The following is a 21,602-nucleotide window of genomic DNA, read 5'->3' as shown; positions in this document are numbered from 1 at the left end:
CATGCAGTCACAGAAAAAACCACCCCCTGAAAGAACTCTCCTCGCCCCCTCGAGACATTTGCATTTACATTTGCCAGAATGTAGTTGTTTGGTCGCATGAACTGCATTGCAGGTGCTCAGCAGCTTGTGGCTGGTATATCAGACTGCTCAGATATAGAACATTTCTTTCATTACAAAAAGGACAGGGCTGCCTTAAGTAGTACAGTCTGGTGGATATAGAGAGCTTTGGTAATGTGAGAGAAAGATAAAGCCAAGATTTGACTGCTGAGCCAGAGGGTTTAAGCTGTATCCTTCATGTTGGGGCCAACCGTCCGGCCTGCTTTTAGACGGAGAAGTGATATGAATCTGTGTGTTTACGCTAGATTCTTCCAAAGCAGGGTGTCCGTCTACTGGAAGGACTGCATCTCTCCTGGAGGAAAGAACAACCTGAGGTGGCTGGGTTGGTGATGATGATTTTGATCATGAAGGGTTTAAACTAAGATAACAGTAAAAGATGAGAGAAGGGGCATGAGTCTTTTTGTTTGTTTATTTAAATTATTAGCTATTTTTATTTTTGATGATTTTTATATAGTTGATTAGGGTCAAGGGCTACAGAAGGTGAGTGAGATCACCATTTCCACATTTTCTTTTTTTCCTTCCTGTATCTGGAGAAAGTGGGGGAGACAAGGAGAGAAGCCACACCCAGCCTCCCAAATGACTCTGCACCCTGGGAATGGAGGATAGCCACCAGACACCACTACCCCAGGGCCCCTGATGTGGGGCATGCTCTGAGGGTCTGGTTCATCAGGTTTTGATAGTTCAACAGTTCTGAATTACTGTCAAGCTCACCACTCCAAGCCTAATGAAATCTCTCTAGAATCCACTGGTTGACATAGTCCACCTTAGAGTCTCCGTTTGCCCAGTTATTCACTGCCAACACTTGGCTGGGTTAGTTGATCAATTTGTTCTGTCTTCTGTCCTTTGTGTGGTACCAGGTGTCCTCTGCAGACTCCACGGTACTGCCATATTCTCCATGTGCATCTGGATATGCTGTCCACTGCTCAGTGTAAGCCACTGAGGAGGCCCAGCTCTGACACATGCACTCCAGGGTTAGACCATGGAACCTGCAATTCTCTCCATGGTTGGGGTTCTGAGTCCAGCAATTTGGTTGGGGAGGATCCCCATAGAATCCTCATCTGAGGTAATCCCAGACTTGATTCTTGTGTGTGCTTGCCAGCACAGGGTCCAGCACAGTCTGTTGCCCCAGTCCGCTTATACACATGCTGGTGGTTGCAATTGCTGGGTCAGTTTCGTCCCTAATCCTGTCTTTTACATAAACCAATGGGTATTGCAGCCCAGCCCAATCCTTCCCACCACACACTCAGCCTTCATGTACACTAGTAGAAGCTTGTAGCCTAGTCAGAGTGACCTGCAATAACCCCCACCAGGCCTGCTCCCTGCCCTGGTTCCAGTGCTTGCTGGTATGCATAGCTGACTGGTCCAGTCTGCCCCACATCCCATTCAGCTCTCATACATACATATCAGTGGGCATTTAAGCCTAGTTCAACCCAACCCCAGCCCACACACGTGCTGGTGGATGCCACTCTTTGTCTAGCCACGCCTGTCTCATTCCTGGTTCTCATGCTTACCAGGCGGAGTGGCAACCCATGAGGGAGGTGCCCGTTGTTTCCCTACTAGGCCTACTCCCACTCCCAGATCTTGTACTCTCCAGGTGGTTCTGCAGTTTCACTTGACAGAATTTGCTCCCCATGCCAGCATCTGCCAGCTGATGCTGCGTAAAAGCCCATCCGTCCCATATGCACTCTGACTTATGCATGCACCAGTAGGAATAGTCATCCCAGCCTGGCTTTCCCCTGATCCAGCTCACATGAGGCCAACAGGTATTGTATCCCTACCCAGCCTGGTCTACCCCAATTCCAACTTACATTCTCCAGTGGGAGTAGTGGTCCATCACGGGATCCCTCCACAGCCCCTTACCGGCTTTGCCCCCTCCCCACACCGGGTCTCACGTGTGCTGGTTGGGTGTTGCAGCCCAATCTAGCATGGCCTGCCCCACCTCGGCATTTGTCAGTGGGTGCTGTTGCCTGGCTGTGCCCAGCCCACCCCCAATTTTAGTTCATGCTGGTGAGGGCTATAGTCTAGTCCAGCCCATCTGGATCCCAGTCCTGGCCCTCATGTGAACTGGGTTGTGTTGCTACCAACCTGGCCAGACCCACACTCATTCTAGTGCTCGGATTCACCAACAGTTGATGTGAACTGGCCTAGCCTGGTTTGCCCCAGACCTGAGACAAAGGTAAGCCTATGGATGCTGTTCCCTGGCCCAATCCAGGTTGCTCCCTTATGTGGTTCATGTGCTCACCTGCAGGGACTGTGTCCCAACAGAGGAGTTGTCCAAGCTCCTCCATTAGAACCTCCCCCAATGCCAGATCTTACGCACACTGGTAGGTCCATGGGCTAGCCCTACTTAGTCCATCTCCTGTACTAGCAGGAACAATGGCCTTTCCTGACTGGCCCTCAACCCATTACAGTTCTTACTGTTTTGTGTTACACCCCAGTCAAGCATGGTTCATACCCAGACATAGCTCAAACATAGCTCAGCAGGGGCAGAGACCTAACCTAGCCCATTCTGTACCCACCCTGGTTCTCATGAACACCAATGGGTGCTGGAGTCTAGCCCAGGTGAGTGCACCCCAGACCCAGTCCACATTTGTGCTGAGGGACACTGCAGCCATGTCCAGACTAAGCAGCAGCCCCCGCTCTGGCTTTCACACTCACCAGTGGGAACCACGACCCTTAGCTCCCCATCCAGTCTTGTTCCCAGCCCTAGATCTTGTGTGTGCCAGCGGTTGCTCTGACCCAGCTTGGCATAGTCCCTCTCCATTCTTGGCCTTTGCATTTGGATGCTGTTGCCTAGCCTGACGTGGCCTGCCCCCAGTCCCAGCTTTCACTGGCGGATGCTGCCACCTGTCCCTACTCAGTCTGCTGCCATCCCTGGCTCATGTAAACTGGTAGGTGTGACAGCTTAGCCCAGTATGACCGGTGCTCCAGCCTGGTTTCTGTGCTTGCTGGTGAGCTAAGGTTTGCTCAACCCTGCCTGGTCTGCCCATTGCAAAACCAATCCATACATTTGCCATCAGTTGGAGCTACCTTGACCAGTCTGCCTGACTCCCAGTGCCAGTGGATGTTAGACCTTTGCCCAGCATAGCCTGCTCTTCCATCTTGGCCTAGTAGGAGCTGGTGGATGTTGTGGCCCTGCCTGCCCCACACCCTGTTTTAGTATGCACATGCAGGTGCTGCAGCTTGGACCTGCCTGGACTATTCTCGGTCTCTGTGTTGGCAGGTTCCATGATCCCACCTAGCTCAGTCCTTCACCACCCCAACTCAAGCTAATCAGGACTTGCATTTGGCCTACAAATCACCCACAGAATCTACCCCCAGAACTGGTTCTCTCTTGTGCTCGCTAGCGTCGTGGCTCTCCCTAACATGACCTGCCCCTGTTCAGACACTCAGTCAGGTACTGGGATATAGTCCTGCTAGATAGGCCCTCAGCCCTAGCTTTCATGTGGTGGTCAGTCATGTTCCATGCTAACAAGCCCAACTCCGGATTCCTGTGTGGGTAGTGCATGAATCTGACCCATACGAATCTTCCACTCTCCCCTCCAAGCCACCAGGTCTCAGTCTCCTTGTTTTCCTGCAGGTACAATGGCCCTGTCATTGAGTGTCCCTCAGGATTTATTCCTCACCTACTTGTATGGTGGCCTTTTCCATGGATGTCCCTAGGCAGTAATTCCAGATCCCCAAGATCCCAGAGCTTGCTGTAGGGCTGCCAGCAGGTGAAGCCCAGTTCCATGATCAGTCTGGCTGCCCACAAATCCATTATTTGCCCACCGTTTGGCAGTGGTGGATGGGGAGTCAGGATCCCCAGCAGGAAACCTTAACCCTTCACGGATTCTCCTAGCCACAGCCACAGACAACCGCGCCTCTGAGCAGACTTACCTGAACTCCCCATGAACTTAGTACTTGAGGAGGGGAGACCTTGTTGTCCGTGGGTTGGGTGACTGATTAAGTCACTCATCAAGAGAACATGGGAGCAAGGCTTTGCAGCATGAAAGTGCTGAGTTAGTGAGATTCAGGCATGGCATGTTGTCTGTACAAATGATCACTGGTTCTAGAGCTTGTCAAAGGGAAACTGAAGAGGATTGATTACTGAATCAAGTAGTAAAGATTAGGGAAGGTTAGAGGAAGGATATAGAATAGATTGCCCAGGATGGCATCCTGGAGAATTCAGTTTGTACCATCATCTCCTTCACTTTAAGGAGCAAATGAAAAATTTGTATCCACAAATGAGAATACAAATGAGTCTCAGGAAGAAGGATGAAAAACAAGAGTGGTGGCACTGGATGAAGGGAAAGATTGTCAAGAGAAAGAACAGCCCATGGTACAGATGTGGCAGACAATTGAAGCCCCCGTGGATGCAGAAAATGTCTGCTGGATGTGGAGATGGGAAGTTGTTTGTGAGTTCTTCTATTGGAGGGTGGAAGGTTGGAAGAGGACTGTGATGGGTTAAGGGGGCTACAGGAAGTGAGGAAGGAGTGAAGATTGTCAGTGTCAAAAAACAAACCAAAACAACAACATTGTATGAGGTAATGATCAGAGAGGACTGTAGGGATTTCAGATGTGAGAATTGTAACGTGCTTATGAGCAGATGGGGTGGTGGTGATCCAGGCCCTGAGGCTGGAGAGGAGGGACTGTGGAGTGCCTCACTCAGGTCAGAAAGGAAGACCAGGATGCAGATAGCTTTCTGGAGAGCAGGAAAGAAATTGAGAAAGCCATACTTCAACTAAAGACACTGTAGTTTAGGTATTTGGAATCACATTTCAGCTTGATTACTTTCTATTTTTATGACCCCTGGCCAATAACCTGCCCATCTGAGCTTCTTTTGTGCCTATATTTTTTAAAATTATTTTTATTATTTTATTTATTGGAAAGGCAGATATACAGAGAGGAGAGACAGAGAGCAAGATCTTCCGTCCGATGATTCACTCCCTAAGTGAGTGCAACGGCCGATGCTATGCCGATCCAAAGCCAGGAGACTCTTCTAGGTCTCCCACACGGGTGCAGGGTCCCAAAGCTTTGGGCCATCCTCGACTGCTTTCCCGGGCCACAGGCAGGGGGCTGGAAGGGAAGCGGGGCTGCCGGGATAGAACCGGCGCCCATATGGGATCCTGGGCGTGCAAGGTGAGGACCTTAACCACTGCGCCACCGCTCCGGGCCCTTGTGCCTATATTTCTTTGGTGCATAAAAATCTCCTGAAAAAGGTGATGCGATGATTTTGGAGCGAGTGTTGTAGCACTCGGGTTAAGCTGCTACTTGGGATGCCTGTATTCTATATCAGTCGTGGTTCAGGTCCGGCTTCTCCACCTCTGATCCAGTTTCCTCTAATGCTTCCTGGGAGGCAGCAGAAGGCTTTGGCCCTGCCGCCCATGTGGGGGACCTGGTGGAATTTCGGCCTCCTGAGTTGGTCTTAATCCAGCTTCATCTGTTGCAGACATTTAAAGAATGAATAGCAAGTGAAAAATCCCTCTCTCGGGAGCTCTCTCTCTCTCTCTCTCATGCTGTTTTTCAAATATGACAAGTGAAAAGTAAGTAAATACACATTTCAAAGAGTGGTTAGGAGATTTTAGGTTATGTGCGTGTGTGTGTGCCTCTCTCTCTCTCTCTCTCTCTCTCTCACACACACACACACACACACACACACACATATGTACATACGTAGTAAAGTGGTTTGAGATTGCTGTTGCACAGTAACAGCCAGGAATCAACAGCGGGGAGTAGGGTGTTGAAGACTTTAAAGAGCACTCTGTGGTGCTTGCCTTTTCGTAAACAGAGCCAGTGATTTCAACAGGGTTGGGAACTGAAGGCGTTGTTTCAGAAAATCATCGTCTACTCATTAGAGTGTCCACCAGAGCCCTCAAACTAGGCAGGTGCCACGAGACATGTAGCTGGCCTCTGCCTGTTCAGTGCTTTTCTTCGCTTCTTGTCCTGTCTCCCCCCCATGAGACAGCTCCTTCCTCTAACAAAGCAAAATCGAGAGGAAAATCCTCATACCTGTCAGAGTTTCCGGATCTTCCCATGAGTGTAAATAGCATTATAGTCTAAAGCTCAGGTAGCCTGAGTGATTTTTTGTCTACTCTTTACCATTAGGAGGCATTGGTTTTCTGTTTACGGTATTTTATTCGTTGTAGATTTAAAATAGTTCTCTGTGTGTGTAGGATGTTATTAAAGTTCCTGGATATTGTAGTTGTTTTCTTGATTGTGATCTGGAGAGGGGGGCCTGGGATGGTGAAAAAAACCACCTTGAAGAGAGGCAGAAATAAACATATGATAAGTGTTATGATGTCTTTTAATGTGTCATTTTGGAAAATATGTTAGAAGTATTTATATGAACATTTTCAAAAGGAATGACTTTCCACAAAGACTTTTTGAAATCTTAGGTGGAATTAACCTTTACCCCAGGTTCATGAAATAAAACATTGCTTAGTTTAGTGACTATCTAAACTTGAATTTATTAAGCCACTTTTAATTTTATGTTGTTGCTTTTAGTCCCTTCCAGATATGCAGCATATTCAGGAAGAAAACCTATCTTCCCCACCGCTGGGTCCTCCCAACTATCTACAGGTGTCCAAAGATTCTGCCAGCACCAGCAGCAAGAACTCTTCTGGGGACACGGACGACTTTGTCTTGGTCCCACATAACATCTCGTCAGACCACTCATGTGAGGATCTTTTCTACTTGCACACATTTTATTGTTAATTTACTAAACGAGTGCTTTTAAAATTGTCAGAATTTTAAACCTCTCTTTCTGAAATCTGCTCGATCGCATTTTATTATAAAACGGTGATTTTGGTTTCTGAAGTTACGTGAAAAACTTCATTGGGAGCGATCTCCAGTTGTGTCTGTAAGCAAGCCAAAAGGAGCAGAGGTGGCAGAAGAAAGCTTCAGTTCTGAGGGTGCCCAGGCTCAGGCCCAAGCACCCTGCTGTGGGGCGTGGACGCAACTTCCCTGCAGGTGCCTACCCCTCCGGTCACTGGCTGAGGCCCCTTACTCTCTTTTTAATTTCACCTTGACAAATCCCCAAAAATAATTTTGAGATTTAGTGGTAATTCTATTGATTCTGTAGACTTGGTCATCTTCAAAGATAGTCAAGATCTCTACAAAATTGTAATTGGTGTAACTTTTAATTTATTCTCCACCTGCGCTGTAGAACCCTCACCATTGATTCTTTTTGGGGTTCTGCAGTCTAGAGACCCTGTTCTGCTCTTGTTTCAAGTATTAACGTCTAATTCTTAAAAATCCTTTTCTTAATTCTGAGTAAACAGGCCTGTCTGCATGGAGTTGAGGAAAGAATATGAAATACTGTCTTGAAAAAAAATCTGTATTTTAAAGAATGAATCTTATTGTATATATTTGAATATACATTACAAAATACATATGTGTAGTAACATGCTAAGTGTATATGTTAATATGGCTTTTATGTCAGAACCAGTTCACATGTCCATTGTCATACATAACTATCCATTTTCCCCCATGTGGCATGGGCAACTGTAATCTCATTCAGTGAGAATTTTGAATACAGGTCCACAAGTGGGGGTGAGGGCTGTAATGGTGCAGCAGGTTAAGTCGCCACCTGAACACCCACATTCCTTATCAGAGTGTTGCTTGGAGTTCTGGTAACTCCGGTTCTAATCCAGCTTCCTGCTAATGCATCCTTGGAGGCAACAGAGGATGCTTCAAGAATCCGAGTTGCTACCACTGCCGTGGGAGGCCTGACTGAAGGGCTCCTGCTCTAGGCCTGACTCAGCCCTAACTGTTGGGAACACTGAGATGTGAACCAGCAGGTGGAAGACCATTGTTTCTGTTGCTCTAACTATTCAAGTCGATGAAAATAAATGAATGAACATGAAAGAACGAAAACTGGATTCTGTTTCCAAGTAGACTTGCAGATAATCAACTCAGAGAGTTTATGTGGAAGGATGGAGTTTCTAGTGTTGGATTAAACTAGATTTTGTTACATGGTTAGTTCTGTTATAGTACTATATATGTGCGCTGTGGGTAGGCTACAAGAAGTTCATGGAAGACATACTTTATAAAAACATTATTCGTGTATTCCAAAATGTTTTGTACCTAGAGAAGCTTCCATTTTAGTTCCATTTTTTTCCCATAAACTTTTTTTGAAGTATCTTTATATGCAAAATTGTCCATGGAAATCTGCAAAACTTATGGGCACAAAGAGATTGGGAGCAAAACACCCAAAACTTTGGGAGTGTCTGGCACAGTGGTTAAGCCATACTTGGGATGCCTGAATTTCAGGTCCTGGGAAGCAGTCCTGGCTCTGCTTCCAATCCAACTTCTGGCTAGCATGTACTCTAGGAGACAGTTGGGCGATGGCTCAAGAAATGTGGGTACCTGACATCCACATGGGAGACTTAGACTGAATTCCAGGTTTGACCTGGTTCAGCCTGGGCTATTGCAGGCATTTGGGAAGAGGACCAATGAATTGAACATCTCTCTTTTTCTTTATTTCTCTGTCTCTCTTTTACTGTGCCTTTCAAGTAAAATTGAAATTAAAAATTAGAGAAGTGGAATAATACAAGTAAGTTATACTAAAGAGCTGAAAAGTTACTTTTTGCCAATGAGAAATTTAAAATCTGATAAAAAAAAATGGTAGCACAGTTTCTTTTTTTAAGTTTTGATTTCATTTGAAAGGCAGTTACACAGAGAGAAGGAGAATGAGGAGAGAGGTCTTCCATTCACTTGCTCATTCCCCAAATGGCTGCAAAGGCCAGAGCATAGCTGAACCAAAGCCACGAACTTCCTCCTGGCCTCCTGTGTGGGGGACCCAGCACTGGAGCCGTCCTTTGCTGCTTTCCCAGGCTACCGACAGGGAGCTGGATGGGATGTGGAGCAGCTGGGACATGAAGCAGTGCCCACATGGGATGCCTGGTCCTCTGTGCCACCGTGCCAGCCCCAGCACAGCTGTGTCAGGGATGATGGAATGCGTCATCACTGCAGTAAGCATGGTACTTTACTTTGAAGGCTCCAATGTGTGTGTGTGTTGTTGTTTTTACAGAAGCGTTGGCCTTGGAAGAGTTGCCAGCCCTGTACTGAGTTGGATGCGCTCTCTGCATCCCTCTGTTCTTTCTCATGGATGAAATCACAACATAAACAAGTAGTACATGCGTGCTGTGCTCAGATTGTCTCCCGACAACTCAGAACAAGTCTGGGCTTTTGAAAGCAGGTGGTCTGACGGCACTGATCTGTTTGTTTCTCCTTTAGATGATATGCCGACAGGAGCTGCTGGGAGACGGGCTTCCAATGAGTTCTTGGTGTGTGCATGGTATGTGACTGTATTGTCTACTAAGCAGTTTTTTGTAGTTTACTCTTTTGAGTCAAGGTTACAGAACTTTGTATTCTCAGTATCTGTAGTTACGTAATTGCTTATCTTGCTTTTGAAAAATTAAAAAAAAATTTAAATCTACCTGTATTTTAAAAAAGCATCTTGTATTTATTTTTATATATTTGAGAGACGAGAGCAACAGACAAAGGGTGTGCTTGATCTCACCTGCTGGCTCGTTCTCCAGATGCCTGCTTGGGGCCAGGGCCACCGAGGCTGAAGCTGAATGCGAGGAGCAGGGTCCAGGTCTCCCATGTGAGCTGTAGGAGACCAACTGGCAGGACCATCCCTGCTGCCCTCCACGGCCTGCTGGACTTAAGAGCCAGAACTGGGGGTCAAACCCACACGCTCCAGCGTGAGACACGGGTGTCTCGATTGCCAGGCTCAATGCCTGCCCCTCCTCGATTTCTTTAGATATTTTGTGAACTTCTTTTGAAAATCCTGCATTTGGTGGAATAGCTGCCTCTTTGATTCTACGAACTAGCTTTGTGCAGGAAAAGGCTTAACATCTGTCACCTCCTTAAGGGTTCTGGGACCTTTCCGATCTTTTCTGGAGTGTGCCTTCTTTGGAAATGCATCTTTGCTTATATTTAGATATACACAGGTGCTTCTGAGTGTGTCAATTTCTTGTTCTCAGAAGTTCTCCCGGAATTCCTTTGTGCTTACTCTCTTGCTCCCCCTGGTGCCTGCTATCAGAAACGCAGCGTCTCTGTGCTGACATTGTGTTGAGGAATTCTCTGCTGTTTTCCTTGAGCTCCAGTCTGGTTTCCATTCCATTTTAGTCCAATTATGCCAGTCGAGTCCAGTCCAGTCTCTATTCCTGTTCCTGCGATGAGCCCAACAGTACAGAAAACAGTTCCGTGGGCAAACACTGCAAAAGCTAGAATGCTGGTACAGGTTCTGCTGGATTCCTTTGGTCCCAAGGAAAGAAGGAATTGGTGATATTCTTCTGACCCTGCCTTGCTGATAAACCTGATGGGAAGAGGGGCTGGGGGGAAAGGAACTCCTTTACTCCACTTGGTGCATTTCCTTGTGCCTGGGGTTACTTTCCCATGACTAGTTCCTGGGGTTCCTGGAAAGCTACTTTGGTGCGCAGCGTGCTGTCGAGCCCGTGTCTGCGTGGGCAGAGAAGGACCTGTGGCTTCCCTAGGCCTGCATCTTGCTTACATCATATGTTTCCATTCTTGTATACATGGCATGTGGGGCAGGGGTCGTGGTGCAGCAGGTGACCTGCTACTTGGGACACCCGTGTCCTATATCAGCGTGCTGGGACTCACATCCTGTCCCCGCTTCCCAGCCAGGCGATGCCTCAAATATGGGGCTTTAAGCTCCCCTGGTAGGGGCCCAGGTGGAGTCCCAGGCTCTCGGCTTCAGCCTGTCCCAACCCTGGCTGTTGCAGGGATTTGTGAATTGAACCAGTAAATGAAAGAGAAGCTCGCTCTCTTCCTGTTTCTCTCTCTTTGTTGTTCTGCTTTTCAAATTGAAACAAAAAAAAAAAATTAATGGGACGTTTGGAAGCAGTATAAAGACTAGATAATAGTTATTACCTGTATGCTCATTCTCTAAATTGTATTAAATCCTTGTAGTTTTGTCTTTTTTTAAAAAGGTTTGTTTCTTTTTATTGGAAAGTCAGATGTACAGAGAGAGAAGGAGAGACAGAGGGGAAGATCTTCCATCTGCTGATTCATGCCCTAAGTGGCTGCAACAGCTGGACCTGAGCGAGTCTGAAGCCAGGAACCAGGAGCTCCTTCCGAATCTCCCAGGCGGGTGCAGGGTCCCAAGGCTTTGGGCCGTCCTCTACTGCTTTCCCAGGCCTCAAGCAGGGAGCTGGTTGGGAATTGGGGTCCATATGGGATCGTGGTGCATGCAAGGCTAGGACTTTAGCCACTAGGCCCAGAATTTTTTTTAACTTTTTGTTTATTTGAAAAGCAAAGTCACAGAGAAGAGGAGAAAGAATGAGAGAGATTTTTCATTGCTGTTTCACTCCTCAAATGGTTGTAGGTCCTGGGATGGGCCAGGAAACTCCATCTGAATCTTTGATATGGGTTGACAGAGGGCCCAAGTACCTTGGCCATCTTGCACTGATTCTGTAGGCACATTGGCAGGGAGTTGGGTCAGTTGTGGAGAAGGCGGGACTTGATCTGGCACTCTCATGGGGTGCTGTTGTTCCGGTGGTGGTTTAACCCACCATGTCACAGTGCTGGCCCTCTTACACTTACTATAAGAAGCCAAATATAAGGTCACACATACATGTCTGTGCCTTTTGTAAGCAATCTGTACTATTTTCACTTATGTAAGTGACATAATATGTGCTTTATTTTTTAAAAAAATGTTTTTAGTTAACAAAGAAGCGTTGGGAAGTTAAGCTAAGGACTTAAATATCCTGGGCTGCAATGATGAGGTTAAGAGAGAACATCTAGACAGGAGAGATGTGACTGTGGTTAAGATAGAGGCCTCGCCCCCTTTCCCTTTTTAATCTTTTTATAGTTGGGGGAATCTTAGAGGTGATGTTACTTGGCTTTCTCAAATCAAATGCTATGGTGACAAGCATTTGCAGCATGTCAGTAGACTTAGAACAAGGGTTTGAGAACCGGAGCCACCGCCTGCTGCCTCCTGGGGCACACATGAGCAGGAAGCTGGACCAGAAGGGGAGGCAGGCTTGGTCCCAGGCAGTCTGGTACGGGATGTGGGGCTCTCAGACAGCAGCCTTACCTGCTGCTCCAGGTCATGTTTCTCAACACCTAGCCTCGTCCCTTGTATATTTCAAGAAAAGTTTTCTAAAATGAAATGAAAGTCATACCAGGAATGCTGATTCTGAAGTGATAAAAACTCAAGAAGGAAGCGTATTAAAGAAAGCCAAGTACAGACACTTGAGAGAGCACTCTGTGTGTTCACGTCTCTAAGTCACATTCCCTGGGGAACGCTGACTGCGTAAAGACCTCTGGAAGCATTCCACTCATCCTTGCTCTTGAACTTCCTGTTCTTTTACCTAGAATATTTTCCTAAAGACATTTTTGCCTCTCATGTAGAAATGAGTAGTAGAGTATGAGTGGATGAAACTATTTGTTTTGCTGTCGACTTTTTCTGTTGTTGTAGAGGAACTATTTATTTCAGGTTATTGTTGCAGCTCTTTTATTATTCATTGAGGTGTCACAACTATTAACTGTTTCTATGCTATGAATGTTAGGCTCTTTAGCTAACAAATATAATTTTTTTTTTGCTTTTATAAAGTTTCTTACCTTTTCTCTCATCCCTATTAATGGGCCAAACAAAAGAAAAATATTACTGATATTTCTCTTCTTTCTCACTAAATTATGGTTGCAGGCAGTGTCAGCCTACAGTATCACCTCATAGCGAAACAGCGCCAATTCCAGTTCCTACTCAGATAAGGAATTACCAGCGCATTGAGCAGAACCTTACATCCACTGCCAGCTCGGGTACAAATCCACACGGCTCTCCAAGGTAAGCTGGCATTTTTCCTTTCTTGTAAAATTTCTTTTGAGAATGTTGTTACTGAAAGATTTGTGACTTTTCATGGCCGACTTAGTCTCTAGCATACATGTGTATACTGGAAACATAAAAAACTGAATGATAAAGCAGACTTTGTAATTGATCCGTTTAAATTATGTTTGTGCTTAGCTGGATAAAATAATAGGGTACTTCCAAAAGTTTGTGGGAGGGCTCAGCGTGGTAGCCTAGTGGCTAAAAAGTCCTAAATTTTAACATGCTGGGGGCCCAGCAGCGTGGCCTAGTGGCTTAAGTCCTCGCCTTGAACGCGCCGGGATCCCATATGGGCACCGGTTCTAATCCTGGCAGCACCACTTCCCATCCAGCTCCCTGCTTGTGGCCTGGGAAAACAGTCGAGGACGGCCCAAAGCCTTGAGACCCTGCACCTGCATGGGAGACCCGGAAGAAGCTCCTGGATCCTGGCTTCAGATCGGCATAGCATCGGCCGTTGCGCTCACTTGGGGAGTGAATCAACAGATAGAAGACCTTCCTCCCTGTCTCTCCTCTTCTCTGTATATCTGACTTTCCAATAAATAAATAAATCTTTAAAAAAAAAATTTAACATGCCAGGATCCCATATGGACGCCAGTTCTGATCCCAGCAGCCCCATTTCCCATCCAGCTCCCTGCTTGTGGCCTGGGAAAGCAGTCGAGGACGGCCCAAAGCCTTGGGACCCTACACCCGCATGGGAGACCTGGAAGAAGTTCCTGGCTTTGGCTCCAGATTGGCTCAAATGCAGCCATTGAGGCTGCTTGGGTGTGAACCAGACAGTGAAAGGTCTTCCTCTCTGTCTCTCCCGCTCTCTGTATATCTGACTTTACAATAAAAATCAATAAATATATTTTTTTAAAAGTTTGTGGGAAATAGTGTTAAAAGATACAACAATTTTTTAAATTCCTGCATGAGTTTTACATAATATACATTTTTGAAGTATTCTTATGTGTATATATGTTTGTTCATATGTATACTTGTAAGAATTATATAAGAACTTGTTTTTTAAAAAATGAATTATTAATATTTATTTTCATTCTTGTCTTGAGACTGCAATAACATGTTAGTGGAGTAATAGCACTTGGTCTTGGTCAACAGTCCAAGACATGATAGGTTGCAGAGACCCTTCTAGACCCTTCTAGTGCATTCCTAGGCATACTTGGCAGGAGCTGGATGAGCAGAAGAGTGCTCAGGACTTGAACCGGCATCCATATGGGATACCAGCATCATAGGCAATAGCAGTAACTATTGCAATAGCTTGACCTTCTATGCCACAATCACAGCCCTGGTAAATAAACCTTTAAGAAATGAAATAATGATACTCTTTTTATTTATTTGAGAGGCAGAGACAGGATCTCTCATCTGCTGTTTCACTTTCCCCAAATGTCTGCAAAGCCAGGGCTAGGCCCAGCTGAAGCCAGGAGCCAGGAACTCAGAGAGACCCAAGTAGTTAAGCTGTCACCTGCTGCCTCCTAGAATCTGGGCGAGCCGGGACTTGACCCTGAGTACTCTGATGTGGGATATAGGCGTCCAGCCCCAGCGGCATTCTGTTGAATGGGATTTGGGGAAGATTTGGAATTAGGAAGATAGAATACAGTAGAGAAAGACATCACTCTTTATCATTTTATACTTATTTACATTTTACATGCATGTTTTATATTTGTTCCATATGACTGTGTTACATATTTTTAAAAGATCTGCTGCATGGGTTATTGTTAGGAAGTTTCCAAAAAAGACAAAAAATGAAGATCTCTAGGACCTTTCCGAGGGAATAATCCTTTGTTCCCTTTCCAGATCCGCAGTGGTCCGGAGGTCTAACACCAGCCCCATGGGCTTCCTGCGTGTGGGCTCCTGCTCCCCGGCGCCAGGGGACACAGTGCAGGCAGTTGGACGGAGACTCTCCACCGGGTCTTCCCGGCCGTACTCTCCCTCCCCTTTGGGTAAGAAGCATTCAAAGCAGCTGTTTCCAAGCTGTCTTTCACTGAAACAGATCTGACATGATGTACTCCGTGTAGGAGCAGTGGCTTTTGATGGCACCAGTTCTCAGCTGATGGAAGAGGCCTCAGTCATCTCTCCAGCCCTACCTCATTCTCAACAGATTTCTTAAGAATCTCTACGTAGGCCTGTTAGGATCACTGTGGGAAAGATATAGAATAAATGGACTTCGTGTCTAGAGATCAGAAACTTTTAATTTGAATTGCATGATACACCCACCCTCATCACTCAGGTTTATGGGGATTAAAGCGCAGTGGCTCCTGTCACACTCACCAGGAACCTTCCACCTGCAGCAGGAACATGGTGGCAGCTTTGTTACGGAGCCTCTCACTTCTCCAGAAAGTCATATGCAGTGACGAGCATAATGCTAAAACAAACTGCACAAGCCTAGCCAACAGAAAAAACAGACCACAAAGTATACGTTCCGTACAACTAAGAGGAAGAAGTATTTAAGCTTTAGGATATATGTAAGAAATGCTAAAGCCACTGGGATTACAGCTTTAATGATGGGAAGAACAGGTGATGCAGAGAGGGCCTGCTGGTGGCTGATGCCAAAACTTAAAAAGTGATTTCCAAAAGGAGAGGGACCTTCCTCTGTCAGAACTGCTTGGATAGAGCCAAGATGGCACAGGAAGACGTTTTGGAAGGAGATAGACTGGGGTTGCAGGTAGTCCCCAGGAGCCCTACTATTTGAAAAATCTAAGACCCGGAGGGGCAACTGAAAAAGTTTGAATTATACATCATTGTTGCAGTACTTTTGAAGATATTTTTAGCTGGAAAATGTTCAAACAATCTTGGCCTTCTCTCATTTTGCAGTGGCCCTAGAGGCGCTCTAAGATCTTCAAAGGCAAGGCCTAAACCTTACTGTTGCACATCGGAAAAGGCCCTTCCTTGGGATCTAGTCTCTGCGTGCCACCTAAGCCTTTAGGCATCATCCCCTAGGTATAGACCTAGGTCCCTTGTCTTTGTAAAATTCCGGAAGTCTTCCCCAGTGTCCCCTTTGTGTCAGTTTGAGTTCTGGAGAAGATAGATGCAAAAACTGTGTTGAATGTTTAAGAGCCTGATTACAGGAAACACTTGTGAAGGAGTGCATGGGTAGGAGGAGGCAAGGAGGACCCTCAAAGTGCTGGGAGAGAGGGAGGGAGGGAAAACTGGTTTTAGCCAAACTGAGGGAGTAGCTTCAACACTGAGTCTGTTGGAAGAATTCTCTGTGTGTCAGCACTCTGGATGCAGTGCTTGCTGGGAGCAGGGACTGAATCCATTGTGGTGGACCCAGAGCAACAGTAGCTGGAGTGGCAGTCAGCTGAGCCCACCAGATAACTTGTCACAAACTCTTGACTTCTACAAACTTACACATCCCTGCTGCAGGCATTAGCTTGCTCGTGAAACTTTATTTCTTGATGCTCTTGTTTCAAAGCAAGTTACATGGTACTTTCAGCCTTAGTGGGACCAGTGCCCGGTACGTTTGTTGTTTGATAAATGTTTGTTGGACTAAATCTTTGCTAATTAAAAGTCTGTTAGCTAAAATATTCTGAACAACCTACGTATGCATTACTGATTTGGAATTGTCTCTTCTTTTTCCCATCTCCGTCTTTATAGTCGGGACCATTCCTGAGCAGTTCAGTCAGTGCTGCTGTGGGCATCCTCAGGGCCACGAGTCCAGGAGCAGGAACTCCTCAGGTGGGAGGTTTATTTGGTAAATGAATGATTTGGCCTATGTGATGAGTGTACTGGCATTTAGTATTTCTAGTCCTGTTCAAAGAGCAAAGCTGATATGAAGTATTTCCTGTGCTATCCTGGTTTTAGAATATTGGTCTAATTTGTTTAAGCATATCATAGCAAATCTGCTACCCTCTTTTGCCTGTGAGATTTCATTGTGAAAGCAAGTATTAGGAATTAAATAACATAGCTAATTTTTGTTCATTGTCATATTACCAATCTAGACATTTTTTTATTTTGCCATTCATGATATTATTTGTGTATGTTTGCTTTGGTTATAGAATATCATCTTTGAAAAAATAGGATACAAATTATGTCAGAATAAATTCCATTGTCTGGGTATTTGAGGAGTTGGCCAGTTAAAGGAATCTTGTGTTATTTAGAAAAGCACTCTTTTCTAAGTTTATTTGTTCATATTTCATGTTTTCTTAAAACTCAGGTTTCCACAGATCATAATATTTTGCCTGTTTATTTATTTATATAAATGCTGAAACCTTTCTGAGAGTAAATATCAGGTTTGGAATGAGATTGGTTTAGTGGCTAATAGCAAAATTGCTGATGTTTTCTTGTTAGAAAGATGATGGTTTGGGCACTGAGAGTACCTGCATGCCCTTCACTTTACTGGTGACAGTTGAACTTGGAAGAAACTCTGAAGATTGTGTAACTGGAGCACAAGGCTTACTGCCAGTGATGTAGTTTTTGCAGGGATAGCAGACTGTATCTCCCTTAAGGATCGAGGACATGTGTTGACCAGTGTTTTGTTCACAGAAAATGTACATCAGCGGGTTTTAAATGTGTCACTAACGAGACTGACAAAATACAGAATATACTCTATGCCTTTTATTTTTGGATAGTAAAATTCTGGAAAAGTCTGTTGGCTTTGTGATTTTCCTTTTCACTTTTTTATTTGAAAGACGGCGTGACAGAGAAAAAGGGAGAGAAAGAGAACACTTGTGTTTGCTGATTCGCTCCCTACATGCCTGCAGTGGCTCACCAGGGCTGGTCAGGCCAAAGCCAGCAACCAGCAGCTGCATCTTAGTCTCCCACATGGGTGCAAGGGAAACAAATGCTTGTGCCATCCTCCACTGCCTTCCTTCCCAAACACGTTAGAAGGAAGCTAGAGTGTAAGTGGAGAAACTGGGAGTTGAAGTGGCATCCTGTATGGGATCCCCGCAGCACATTTGGTAATTTAACCCTCTGCTCCACAACTTTGGCCCCTCTTTTCTGCATTTTTATAGTTACCTTGTTTAGAAGCGAAAGAGAAGTAGGGGAGAGAGAAAAAAAGACAGATTTCCAAATCTTTGTCTGCTGGTACACACTCTCAACTGGCCACAACAACCAGGTTTGGGCCAGGCCGGACTAGGAGCCAGGGAATTAATATGGGGGGCCATCATCTGCTCCCTCCAGCGTACATCAAGAGGAAGTTGGATTGAAAGAAGAGGCGATCACTTGTAGCCAGACATTCCGTTTTGGGATGTCAGCATCCCAAGCAGTGGTTTCACTGCTACACCACAATGCTTTTCTCTACTTACTTGTTTTTAAAGATTTATTCTATTTTTGTTGGAAAGGCAGATTCACACACAGAAGGCACGACAGAAAGATCTTCCATCTACTGGTTCACTCCCCAAGTGACCACAATGGCTGGGGCTGAGCCAATCTAAAAACAGAAGCCAGGAGCTTCTTTTGGGTCTCCCATGTATGTGCAGTGTCCCAAGACCTGGGCCATCCTCGACTGCTTTCCCAAGCCATAGCAGGGAGCTGGATGGAAAGTGGGGCAGCCTGGACATAAACCAGCTTCCATATGGGATCCCAGCACATGGAAGACCAGGATTTAGCTGATGAGCCTCCTTGCTGGGCCACGTCCTTTTTCTTTGACATTTTATTTTTGATGATGTTTACATAGTTGAGAAGGATGCCTGCTCATATGGACCACTGATTATGATGGGAGGAGTTGAGGAACAGGGGAAAATGGATAACACAGTTTGTCCCCCCCCCCTTTTTTTTTTTTTTTTTACTTCTTGCTTTATCTAGAAGAGCAGGAGCTACACCTAGCATCTTATCACATCAGTACTTGGGGATGGGGGACAGCCACCTAGTGTCATCCTGGGGTCTCTGAGTGGAGCATGCTGTGAGAGTACTATTCAGATGGTTGCAATAATTCTGAAATGCTGTTGATTTTGTTGAGCTAAGGATGAGGAAATCCTTCCAAGGTCCAATGCTTGACATGGGGAGTTGTCCAATTTATTCTGCTGTCCTTCCTCTGCTATGACACTAGACGTCCTCTGCAGACCCCAGTGGACTGCCATATTCCCCATGTGCATCTGGGCATGCCATCCACTGCACTGTCTTCAGCAACTGATGAGGTCCAGTTCTGACACATGCACTCCATGGTCAGACCACAGATCCTGGGATTCGCCCCATGATTGGAGTTCTGAGTCCAGCAGTTCAGTTGGGATGGGTTTCCAAAGAAACCTCATCTCAGGTGAGCCCAAACCTGACTGCTGTGTGTGCTTGCCAGTACACAGTTCAGCTCAGTCCATCACCCACATCAACCTGTACACACTTTAGTTGTTGCAGTTGCTGGGTTAGTTCTGTCTCTACCCTCATCTCTTAAGCAGATCAGTGGATGCTGGGGCTCAGCCAAATCCTGCCCACCACACACTTGGCCCTTATGTATACCAGTGGAAACTGCAGCCCATTTGAGGCAACCCCCAATATCCCCACCAAGCCCACCCCAAGTCCTGGTTCCTATATATGCCAGTATGTGCAGCAAACTTGTCTGGTCTGTCCCACATCCCATTCAGCTTTTGTACACACCAGTGTGTGCTGCAGCCCATCAGAGTGGTGCCCACAGTATCCCTACTAGGCATACTCCCAGCCCCAGATCTTGTACTTTCCAGGTGGTTCTGCAGTCTAACTTGATAGGACTTGCCCCCTGCCCCATTCTCAGCACTTGCCAGCTGATGCTGGGGCAAAGCCCAATCAGCCTGCACTAACTCTGCCTCATGCAGTGGATACAGTCGCTTAGTTCAGCCTAGCTCTCGCCCTATACCAGCTCACATGCAGGCCAATGGGTATGGTGGCCCTGCCTACCATAGTCTGCTCTGGTCCCAGTTCTCATGCTTACCAGCTGGAGCAGTGACCCACTAAGAGAGTCCTCACTGCCCCCCTACTGGGCTTTATACCCCTGTCCCCAGGTCTTATATGTGTTGGTGGATGCTGTGGCCCAGTATGGCATGGCCCACCCTCCCTTGGCATTTACCAGCAGCAGATGCTCTAGCTTGGCCTGGCTTGGCCTGCCCCCAGTTCCAGTTCATGCTGGTGGGTGCTGCAGCCTAGCCCAGCCTGGCCTGCCTCCAGTCCTGGCCCTAATGTGAACTGGCTGGTGTTGTGGCCTGACCTCATTTGCCAGTGGGTGTTATGAACTGGACCAGCCTGACTTGTTCCCAGACTTGACCCATAGTATTATGGCAGGCACTGTAACCTGGCCTGGTCTGGGCTGTTCCCAGTCTTTATTCTTATGCTTACCTGCAGAGACTGTGTCCTGAGAGAGGAGTTCCCCAAGCTCCTCTGTCAGGTCACCTCCCAGTGGCAGATCTTGTGCATGCCAGTGGATCCTTGGCACAACCTGACTTGGCTTACTTCCTGTCCTGGCAGGTACATTGGTCTTGCCTGACTGACCCACCTCCATTCTGGCTTTTATAATTGGCTGCTACATTGCAGCCATGCCTGGCCCACCCCCACACCCAGCGCTTGCATGGTTCAGTGTGTTCAAGACCTAGCCCAGCCTGTCCTACAGTCATCCTGGCCCTTGCAAGCACCAATGGGTGCTAGAACCCAGTTAAGTCTAGCATACCTTAGACAAGTCCATACCCTGCCAACTATGCTGCAGCCATGTCCACCCCAGTTCACTGTCCCCACTCTAGCTCTCGTGCTCACCAAAGGAACCACAACCCAGCTGGCATCCCCCATCAGGCCTGCTCCCAGCCACAGATACTGTGTGTGCTGGTGGTTGCTCCATCCCAACCCGGCATAGCCCATTCCCCATCTTGGCCTTTGCCATCAGGTGCTGTAGCCTGGCCTGACCCAGCCCATGCCCAGTGTCAACTCTCGCTGGTGAGTGCTGCAGCCCGGCCCTGGCCAGTCTGCCCCATCCCTGGCTTTCATGCAAGCTGGTGGATGTGATAGCCTAGCCCAGAATGGCCTGTACTACATCCTGGCTCCTGCACATGTCAGTGTGCTAAGGTTTAGCTTGACTCTACCTGATCTGTCCCCTGTCCCCAGAACCTGCCTACACACTTTCTGACAAGTGGAACAACCTTGCCTATCCTGACCAACAGCCAGCACTGACTCACATGCTCACCAGTAGGAGCTACAGCCCACCAGGGGAGTTCCCCAAGTTCTCCCACCAGGCCCACTCCCAGACCAGATCTCACATGTGCCAGTGGGTGCTAGATTCTTACCCGACATAGTCTGCCCCCTCTGTGTGTGTGTGTGTGTGTGTGTGTGTGTGTGTGTGTGTGTGTGTGTGTGCACGCGCTGGTGAGTGTTGTGGTCTGGTCTGTCCCACATCCTGTTCCTGGGTGTGCCTACAGGTGCTGCAGCCCGGACCAACCCCGCCTGTTAACAACCCCAGTACCCATGAGTATCAGGAGGTTCCATGGTCATGCCTAGCTCAGCCCACCACCCACCTCAGCTCTTGAGCAAACCAGCAGATATTGTAGTTCTATAGGGGTGAGCCCACATATCCCCCCACAGAATTTGCCCCCAGATCTGGTTCTCTCTTGTGCTGGTTAGTGTCATGGCCCAGCCTAACACTACCTGTCTCCTGTTAACGACACTCACTGGCAGGTACTGTGATCTGGCCCTGCCGGGTAGGTCCCCAAACCTAACTTTGGTGTGTGCCAGTGGGTGGTGGTCATGATGGTCGATGCCA

At 46.9% G+C, this 21,602-nt stretch overlaps 1 protein-coding gene across 1 annotated transcript in view; it reads left to right on the top strand.

Moving 5' to 3' along the window:
- The window catches only part of ULK2 (unc-51 like autophagy activating kinase 2), a 69,688-nt gene that overhangs the window by 33,750 nt on the left and 14,336 nt on the right, over positions 1-21,602 (top strand). The window contains exons 13-17 of the mRNA XM_041000213.1: positions 6,604-6,775; positions 9,337-9,397; positions 12,779-12,916; positions 14,747-14,892; positions 16,547-16,627. Of these exons, the coding sequence (XP_040856147.1) occupies positions 6,604-6,775; positions 9,337-9,397; positions 12,779-12,916; positions 14,747-14,892; positions 16,547-16,627 (598 nt within the window). The remainder of the gene's footprint in view (positions 1-6,603; positions 6,776-9,336; positions 9,398-12,778; positions 12,917-14,746; positions 14,893-16,546; positions 16,628-21,602) is intronic.

This window comes from Ochotona curzoniae, unplaced genomic scaffold (assembly GCF_017591425.1).
Source record: "Ochotona curzoniae isolate NIBS_2020 unplaced genomic scaffold, NIBS_Ocur_1.0 scaffold_2453, whole genome shotgun sequence".
In the NCBI taxonomy this organism is placed as follows: domain Eukaryota; kingdom Metazoa; phylum Chordata; class Mammalia; order Lagomorpha; family Ochotonidae; genus Ochotona; species Ochotona curzoniae.
The sequence above is the reverse complement of the archived record's forward strand: the minus strand, read 5'-3'. Positions and strand labels throughout refer to the sequence as shown.